General features: G+C 38.3%; 1 protein-coding gene across 3 annotated transcripts in view; it reads left to right on the forward strand.

Moving 5' to 3' along the window:
• Positions 1-7,494, forward strand: part of ELMOD1 (ELMO domain containing 1) — a 100,832-nt gene extending 93,338 nt beyond the window's left edge. For all 3 annotated transcript variants that reach the window (XM_059070370.2, XM_067038882.1, XM_067038883.1), the window contains one exon: positions 5,961-7,494. In XM_059070370.2, coding sequence (XP_058926353.1) covers positions 5,961-6,133 — 173 coding nt within the window. In that variant the 3' untranslated portion in view covers positions 6,134-7,494. The remainder of the gene's footprint in view (positions 1-5,960) is intronic.
• The last annotated feature ends 2,752 nt before the right edge of the window (positions 7,495-10,246 follow it).

The raw sequence follows: 10,246 nt of genomic DNA on the forward strand, positions 1-10,246 counted from the left end.
CTAAAATTAGGGCTGCCATATGACCCAACAATCCCACTCCTGGGCATACATCCAGAGAAAACTATAATTTGAAAAGATACATGCACCTCAATGTTCATTGCAGCACTATTTACAATAGCCAAGACATGAAAGCAACCTAAATGTCTATCAGCAGATGAATGGTTAAAGAAGATATGATATATATGTATATAGTACACACACACACACACACACACACACACACACACACACACACACACACAATGGAATATTAGTCATAAAAAAAGAAGGAAATAATGCCATTTGCAGCAACATGGATGGACCTAGATATTATCATACTAAATGAAGTAAGCCAGAAAAAGACAAATATCATATGATATTGCTTATATGTGGAATCTAACAACAACAAAAAAATACAAACGAACTTTTTTTTTTTTTTTTTTTTTTTTTTTTTGCGGTATGCGGGCCTCTCACTGTTGTGGCCTCTCCCGTTGCGAAGCACAGGCTCCGGACGCGCAGGCGCAGCGGCCATGGCTCACGGGCTTAGTTGCTCCGCGGCATGTGGGATCTTCCCGGACCAGGGCACGAACCCGTGTCTCCTGCATCGGCAGGCGGATTCTCAACCACTGCGCCACCAGGGAAGCCCCGAACTTTTTTATAAAACAGAGATAGACTGACCACAGACATGGAAAACACACTTATAGTTACCAAAGGGGAAAGATAGGGAGGGATAAATTAGGAGGTTGGGATTAACATATACACACTACTATATATAAAATAGATAACCAAGAAGGACCTACTGTATAGCACAGAGAACTATAATCAGTATTTTGTAATAACCTATAAGGGAAAATAATATGAAAAAGAATAGACATACATATGTATAACTGAATCATGCTGTACACCTGAAATTAACACAACATTGTAAATCAACTATACATCAATAAAAAATAAATAAAATAAATTATGCATAAGTTGAATGAAAAAGCAAATTTTAAAATATATACATTGGGCTTCCCTGGTGGTGCAGTGGTTGGGAGACCGCCTGCCGATGCAGGGGACACAGGTTCGTGCTCCGGTCCAGGAAGATCCCACATGCTGAGGAGCAGCTGGGCCCATGAGCCATGGCCACTGAGCCTGTGCATCCGGAGCCTGTGCTCCACAACGGGAGAGGCCCGTGTACCACTAAATAAATAAATAAATAAATAAATAAATAAATAAATAAATAAATAAATAAATTTTAAAAATATATACATATTTATGACTTGTTAATGGAAAATGTAAGCCCCCTACATTTGTGATTACAGCTCTTACTTTGACAAGTAGATGATTATATTTACTCCTGTAACAATTCTGACCATTTCCAGAAAATAATATTGAGGTTTTACTATAGATCAGATTCTGTGTTGAGGAAGACAGACATGTAAACAAATAAAACACAGTGGGAAGAATTTTGTTATTGAAGAAGTAAAATCTCACTCAGTCTGGGTGTCAGGGAAAGCTTCCTAAAGCAAATTCCACTTTCCATGAGAACTGAAAAATAGGTAGCAGGAAATATAGCAGTGATGGCCTAGTGTTCCAGCGAGAGGGAGTGGCACAGACAAAGGCCACAAGACAAACAGTGTGGTGGATTCAAGGAATAGAGCATAGGATTTGGGGTGGGGGAGGGGTGTCTAGAGATGACAGTAATGGGGAAGGGGGATATTTTGAAAGAGTTTTATAAGCCATCTGAAAGAGTATAAACGTAGATAAAGAGGACCCCTTGCTTTGTTTCTCTACCCCTCTTACCTTATTCTATAGTTACCATGCTCCTTAGGGAAGTCAGGGAAGCAATTCTGAGGGAAAATAGAATGAGTTTAGTTTTAGGTATACCAGGGGTGGGTTCCTTTTGGGAAATATTTGGCATTCTAATGAATAGTGGGCATACTAATATAAGGTTATGGAGCTCTGAAGAATTACAAGGGCGGATTTGGGATTTATTAGCATTAAGGAGAAAATCAGAGCCATACAGTGGGGAGCTCTTGCAAGAGAGAATCAAAGTTAGAATCATAGGAATTGACATATAAGAACAGGAATGTTTGTTTTGTTCATGACTATATCCACAGCCCAGAACCTAGTACAGAATAGGTGCTCAGTAAATATTTGTTGGATGGATGGATGGATGGGAGGCAAAAATATTGGCTGGTGTCCTTTTCAGGAGAAAGGAAGTCTAGTTACTCTGGAAACATTTGGCCTTGGTCTGAATTGATAGGCTTCCAAGAGAATTTTAACCTGAGTGAGTAAGCAAGCAGTGGGATTACTTTTTTTAAGGCCCTCACCAAGTTTTAGAAACAGCAGCAATCCCTCTGTGGCTTGAGGTGAGGCAGAGGGACTCAGGCCTCTCTAGAAGAAGCAAACTGTGCCCTGAATTCGTTGTTCATCTATCAGACATGATCAGTTTTGCACCTCTTCTCTGTAATATTCTTGCAATTACCTGTGTCCTTGTGTCTCTGCAGTCTACTAATCGAATGCAGTGAAGTAAAACCAAGACACATTCAAGCAACAGCAAACAGTCTTGGGTTGGAAAGCCAAATTATTATTCCAAACAGGTATTTCATCTAGGTGAAAGAATATAAGAATATAATAGGTCTATCATTTTGACTTTACAGTATTATTCAGTGAGCACTGCACTGGCAAGTCAGTATGCTATGAAAATCACATTCAATCTAAAGCTCCACTGAACAGGCAGCTGCATTGAAATAAAGTAAGGTTAGGTGTAGTGAGCAGAAGGAAGTGCAATAGCAAGAAGAGAGAAAAGAATTAGCTTTTCTTTGACCTTCAAAAGAAGGAACTATTCAATAGGAATAAGAAAAAGAGAGTACACTGGAAAAGGCAGCTGATTTCAGGTACTGGCTTCCAGCTTCCAGCTATAATTGTGTGATTGTACACCATTCAAGTATCTCTTCTAAACCCAATGTCCTCATCTGCATTACCTATTCCATAAAACAGCTGTAAGAATTAAATAAGAGACTATAAGCAATACCCTGACCTCTCTTTCCCCCCTCTGCTCTTCATGCCATTTTGTTGGCTTCCTTAGCTAGCAAATCATCATCTGAAATTGTCTACCTTGGTCCCTCTCCAAGAAACTGAGAATTGAGGAGCATAAGAACTCTACCCTTTTCTTGTATCTGTTACATATTTGTTAATTCGCAGATGGGCCAACTGATCAATTGGCCAAATGAATTTATGAACACTCTGTAATGTTATATAAATGAGTGGAGTTTTATGATTATGATATGTACCCTGGAAGCCAAGCCACCATTTCTACATTTTGATTAAAATCATGTTATGCAGTGTCTAATTATTTTTCTGACGGGATAGAGAGAGTCCTAGGGAATCAGTTTGCAAGATTTACACCTTGACTTTTGTAGCCTTAAGAGGAAGGAGAATGATGTTAGATTATTAACCACCCCTCTCCCTTCTACTCTTCTCCTAGCCTGCCTTTTAAACCTTTCAAAATGTTTTCCTGTAGTTGCATGTAAGGTAGAAAAATGGTGAAACCAAAGGGATCTGTATTCTTCTAAAACTCTATGCTACCCTAGATCACTTCTAGAGTGAGAGTGTACATTGTGGAGAGTGAATTTCTCATTAATTATTGTTCACAGTGCCTACTTATTATTGTCAATAGGGGTAAATAACTTACTAATCATGAGATACCAATGAGATGCTTTTAATTCATCAGTATTGGAAACCTGACTCTATATACAAAACAGGTCAGGTATGTTTATTTGAGTTCAGAAGCAAAGTCAGGAAAATTATGTGTATATTTTATATAGCAAGGAAGAAGAAATTATACATGATCATAGATTTTATTTAGAACCATAAAAATTATAACATTTAGAAAGAAACCAAGGGAACTTAAAAAGAGGGCATCTTCTAAACCAATGGATCTCAAACTTCAGTGACATAAGATTCATCTTACTGAACTGCGATGTCTGGTTGAATCTGGGAGGGTCTTCATTTTTTACAAGTACCTCATGCCATTCTTGGGATACTTTAGGATGGTTAGATGATTGAATTCTTTTGGTTGAATAATATACTGAGATGAGAGGAAAGAATTTCTGTTGGTGTGTGCTGAAACAACCAGGATGATAAAGAGACTCCAAGTCATGGCATATGAGAAATGGTAAGAAGAAATGGGGAAGCTTAACCTCATGGCATAAAGGACACTTCAGATACTTGAGTTGGAGAAGGATTGAATTTGTTCCAAGAAATATGGGGCAAGAAATTTTGGCCCAGTGTGAGAAAGCACCTCTAAAGAATCAGGTTCTTCATTCATGGACCAGGCTAATGTCAGTGTTGTCACCAGAAAAGTTCAAGACTGGGTGCTGCCACAGGGAATCCAAGCATCAGATGGATCAGAGACAGATGGATGGCTCCTGGGATTGCTGATACCTCTGATCTGGGGCTTCTCTGATATGGTCATGTGCCCACTACAATGGCAGTGGGCCCTGGCTGGTGTAGCCCAGAGGCATTTGGGTGAGGGTTGGTATGTGTTCCCATCTGAGATGTTAAAAGCAGTCAATATGTTAACTTGTGTTAACACAGATTAACAAAATGTGTTAATGTGTGTAGAGAGCCCAGAGGTAGTCCAAGCCTAGAGGAAATGAGTCAACCCAAAGAAAAAATAAAATAAATTCTCTCTCTCCTTACTACCCTTCCTCCTATAGTTGAAGAGAAAGACCATATACTTAAAGATGTACAAGCATACTTAACAATGTAATGAAATGAGTAACCAGGTAAGTTTGTGGAAGTAGACCCACATCTGGCAGTGTGTGTTGGGGGTAGGAAGGAAGGTCATTTCTAATTTTGTATTACAGTGAGATATGAATAAAGGTTTTTAAAAATCTGTTTATGGAACTATGTTAAAGGTTATCCCATAAGTAGCTGGTTACCAGAAAAACAAAAGCTATTGAATTTTTTTTACTATTAGAATTGAGTATATTTGTTCCAAATATACTTCCCCTGTCCTCTGTCATCTCTGCTGCTTACTCCTTCCCATGAAGGTGAAGGGCTAGGATTTAAACCAGGTTTCTGGCTCCAGAATCCTTCCTCTGAACTATCTTCTACTGCCTTCGAATGTTAAGACAAAGTAAAGCTTGTGTAATGTTTGGTTTCCATTTTTCTAACTAGTATTATTTCCTTAAATACTTTTTTTCTTATTATAGAGACACTTGAGCTTGATTTTGCTTTACTACATGCAAATACCTATTATTGTCTTTTAAAAAGCTATTCACATTTCAATTCTAAATGAGGATGGAGGGGTACAGTGGGGAAACAATACAATAAGTAGGTTCTCATATCAAATATTTAACATGTATTCCAAAAATGTTCCCAATCCACATAACATTTTTGAGACAAAAAAGTATTTGAATATGAAATTATGCTTCAGAGCAAAGGTGTCTTATTAACAATTTCATATAGTTTAATGACCACTCTATTGTTCAGAGCTGATTTACAGTTTTTATTGTCTCATAATAGATTGTCAGAATGCATTCTTTTGATTTGTCAGGGTAATTTAAAACTTTATTCAAATCAAATATCAAGAGAAAAAAGGCTGAGTGGAGTACTTTTGAAAAATCACACCATTATGTTAATTTAATCAGGAGGTGAAGAATGAAGTAGTTACTGTCGAACTTTCAAAATATGTTCCAGTTGTTATTCATATTCTAGAAGTGGCAGAATTGATTTTTCTTCCTGCTTGAGCAGAGTGAGAATTAATTCTAAGACAAATTGCAAAAATCTTGCAGGTTGGTAGCTTCTACTGCACACTGGTTTTAAAGAATAATTTTAACAGTAGAATTTGCTGTATTTTGATCTTGTCTTTGAGTGACATGGTTGCTGTTAGTTGGTCTGATATCTTTTTCAGCATTCAGGGTGATTCTGAATATGATTAAGGATTTTTTCCCCTTGCATTCTTGTCACTGTCTTATCTCTAACAGGCTATTTGATGCACGAGTTTCATAAGTTTTGGATTGAAGAGGACCCCATGGACATAATGGAATTTAATCGTGTACGGGAGAAATTCCGCAAGAGGATCATAAAACAGCTGCAGAATCCAGACATGGCATTGTGCCCACACTTTGCTGCCTCGGAAGGTTTAATCAACATATAGTCACCCACACTTGTTTTAATGTATACCCCAGGACAGTGCCTCATTATTGTGCTAGATCTCTGTTTAGGTCCCAGCTCACACACTGAATGCACACAGTGATTGTATGCATGCCTGTTGGTACAGTGTTTTCATATCTTCATCATAATTACCAGATCCCCAAATACCACAATTTCTGCAGTATCTGTCATCCAGTGACTGCTCATATTGTGGCATCATGAAGTGTTACATCTTGCCTTGACACCTGGTATGGAGAGAGTTTTCTATTTTTTTAAATTGGCTTCCTCTCCCTCATAATTTAATGTTGAAGAATTGTGTTTCTCTAGCTGTATTTTATATGTAAAAGATTTAGCTGAATTTTGTTCTGTGAAAGCCTTTTAATTTATTGATATGTTTCATGACTATAGCTGCTAGCTCTTCAAGCCAGGTTCATGCTTGGACCTCATTCCAATAAAGTATGACTTTAAAATAACACAAACAGACACATGATAAGACAAATCATTCTTGCAAATACTGCTGCACTTCATGAAAATGTAATGAGGCTAACAAGAAGCAAATTTAGGTAGGTGCTGGGTTTTTTTTGAAGTACCACATAATTATATTGTAATGTACCCCCAGTTGTAATTGTGGCATAGTCATCTGGACATCAAATTATTTTATTCCCATAATTTTACTGGCTTGGATGCCTAAATATATTTATGATGCTTGGAGCCTCAGAAAAGAAGTATGCACACTGCATAAGCTCCACAAGCTTTTTCACTGCCTGCCTCTTGCTGAACTCAGAGTTACACCCTGGCACTGTTCTGATCCAGGCATCTTTGCTTGGGGCACTGAGTGCTGGCTGGTTTGTTGTCTGTGTCAAGAGGTAATATTAAAAAACAATTTGCAAGAAAATGTGTTGCAAGAGAAGAACCTGAGCTATGTCATTCTGTAATATTTCTTGAAACTAATGACCTTGTCTTTTATCAGTGGAAGAAATAAATTGCTTGGAAGGAGAACAAAATCAAGTCATTTCAAAACTGCTTAAAATCATTTTAAAAACCATGATTTAGTTTGGAATTAATTATGATTGTAGTCTGTTAAATAGTATTTACCATGGCATTTCATACCCATGGTATTTTATACCTTCTGACTATCAGTTTTAGTATTACTAGATGTTTGTGTACTCACTTGCTTATCTAAGTGAATTTTGAGTACTGCCTAACTCAGTTATGAATAAATTACATGTCATTCTACTGTAATGTATAGTGTATTTCATTTTAATATTTTTGTGCTTGTACAGCTTCTGAATATGCAGATATGTGAGTGGGTAGAATGTCAAAGACAGACAACCTGAAGCTGAATATAAATCATGCCATATGTCATGTCTGAGAGACTGCTTTTATTTAACTAATCTTGAGGCCTGGTGTTGCTTTAATGAAAGAATAATATCAAGCTTTTTCTTTGCTAGACAAAAGAAATTTGTCTACCGCTAGACCGCTGATATAGAAAACATTAAGGTGCCTGTTGCTTCCTGGTCCATTCTAGCTCCTCCGGGATTTTGTTATTCTTTCCCTTTCAGCTGTATGCCAGGTGGCAGGATTTTGCATTGCATCTTTTATAGCCCTGTGTCCTTTCTTAGAATGGGGAAGGGAAGGAGTTAGTTAAAGCATGATATATACCATGAGTAGTGACAAGAATATATATTCCTCTCCAGAGTAAGTGAGAACTTGTGAACCCAGTAAATGACCTGTCTTGGGAGCCCTGAATTTGCTGTAGCTGCTATGTATGAAGGTGTTCTTCCATGTTCAGTACAGCCTTTGGAGCTGCATGTATGCATTGTCTCTTCCTATCCACTACAGTCCTGTGTCACTGACATGGCTTGATAATATGTGGCACATATACCAGCTCATGTCTCTTCTGTTCAGGTAGAGATAGTTGATGGTAACAAAGCTAGGAGCTTTCCCTCCCAGCTCCTTGAATGATTTCTCTCTGTTGTATCTTAACATGGCTACACAATTTTAGGATGAACAAACTCTGCCAGCTCCTTCTAGTTCTGAGTATTATTAGATTTCTTGTTTGCACCTCTTTGTGGAAGATGCATTCTACCCTGTAATATGAAGTGAGACGAGGAAAAAAAAAGAGAAGATTTCAAGGCATTAAAAAGTGTGATGGGGCTTCCCTGGTGGCGTAGTGGTTGAGAGTCCGCCTGCCGATGCAGGGGACGCGGGTTCGTGCCCCGCTCCGGGAAGATCCCACATGCCGCGGAGCGGCTGGGCCCGTGAGCCATGGCCGCTGAGCCTGTGCGTCCGGAGCCTGTGCTCCGCAACGGGAGAGACCACAACAGTGAGAGGACCGCGTACCGCAAAAAAAAAAAAAAAAAAAAAAGTGTGATGTGTTTGTTTTTCCCTTGAGCATTTTTAGTTTGCTTATACTTCATTGAACAAGAGTTGACCACTTAAAATGTAAATTATGTAGCATGTTTCTACCAAGTTTTTCAAAAGACTACTTGCTATGATTAAAAACACATTTCAGTTTGCACTACAGAAAGAAAACTCTTTGAAGCACCATTTCTGAAAATGATGACTTCAATCTGACTTTCTCACAGTTCTTGTTATTGTACTGAAAAAAATATTTTTTGCCTGGTAATGTACCATCTTTTCTATTTGAAATGAAGCTTAAATATATACCAGACCTAAAAGATAGGTCTGGAAGATATATTTTCCAAACCAGGACACTTCTGAGAGAAAAAGAGGATGTTGTTAATAATTTCTTTAGGACAATAGGGTGAACTGGGACAGTTTGAGGAAACTGAGATGTTAGGTGACTGAAAGACAAAGAGACAGACATAAGCAAGGATCATCCACCCACCACTCAATTAGACAAATGCAGCCTAATTTCTTCACTTTCTAACCTCTGGCAGGAGAAATACATCATAGGGACATAGACATTTTGATGTATACTACCCAAAATCTTAAAGACCCATCAGAGGTATGGGCTTGGTCTGAGCTGGAAGGTCAGCTGAACAGGCTGAGCTTGTAGGAAGTCAGCAATAGGGAAATAAAACTTGGCCATCAAACTCCATGATCCATAAACATAGGGGGCCATCCAAACTGAACAGGAATGAGGAGGGGACCAGGGTTGGTGGAGTGTGGGGCTAGGGGATGGGAGATGGAGAGAAGAAAAAAGAGACAGATGAAAAGGAAAGTGTCAGCCAGGCCCATAGCAACATCTAGGAAACTTTGAGCTGTAGTGACACGTACTCCAACAAAGCAGTGCCTCTGACTCTTCAGGGAGCTTGACAGAAGTAACTGCTCTAACCTAGAAACAAAATGGCAGAAAAGCAGAACAAAGTATAACATCAAGTCCTAGAAGATGAAAGAGATACTGGTATGGATTCCTTTCAAGAGCTAACATTTAGTAAGTTCTGATGCCATGCGGAGGACTGTGCTAGCCATATCCTTGCATTAGTTCATCTCCTCAACAACATACAAAATGAGAGTGCATGCTTGCTTTTCTAGACAAACAAGCTTAGAGATTTAGAATATATTACCAAAGGTCTCAAGAGAAAGAAAACATCAATGAGGTATTACCTCACACCTGTTAGAATGGCTATTATCAAAAAGACAAGAAATAACAAGTGTTGGTGAGGAAGTGGAGAAAAGGGAATCTTTGTGTGCTGTCAGTGGGAATGTAAATTGATGCAGCCACTATGGAAAATTGTACAGAGGTTCCTAAAAAAAATAAAAGAACTACCATAAGATCCAGAAATTCCACTTCTGGATATTTATCCAAAGGAAAGAAAAACACTAACTCAAAAAGATACATGCACCTCCATGTTCATTGCAGCATTATTTATAATAGCCAAGGCATGGGAGTAACCTAAATGTTCACTGATGGATGAATGGATAAAACATGATATATTTATATACACAGTGGAATATTATTCAACCATGAGAAAAAAGGAAATCCTGCCATTTGTAACAACAAGGATGGAACTTGAGGGCATTATGCTCAGTGAAATAAGTCAGAGAAAGACAAATACCGTATGATCTCTTATATGTGAAATCTTAAAAAAAACTTTTAGATACAGAGAACAGATTGGTAGTTGCCAGAGGCATGAGGTGTGGGGTGAGC

The sequence above is a fragment of the Kogia breviceps genome, chromosome 7 (assembly GCF_026419965.1).
Source record: "Kogia breviceps isolate mKogBre1 chromosome 7, mKogBre1 haplotype 1, whole genome shotgun sequence".
Taxonomy (NCBI): Eukaryota; Metazoa; Chordata; class Mammalia; order Artiodactyla; family Physeteridae; genus Kogia; species Kogia breviceps.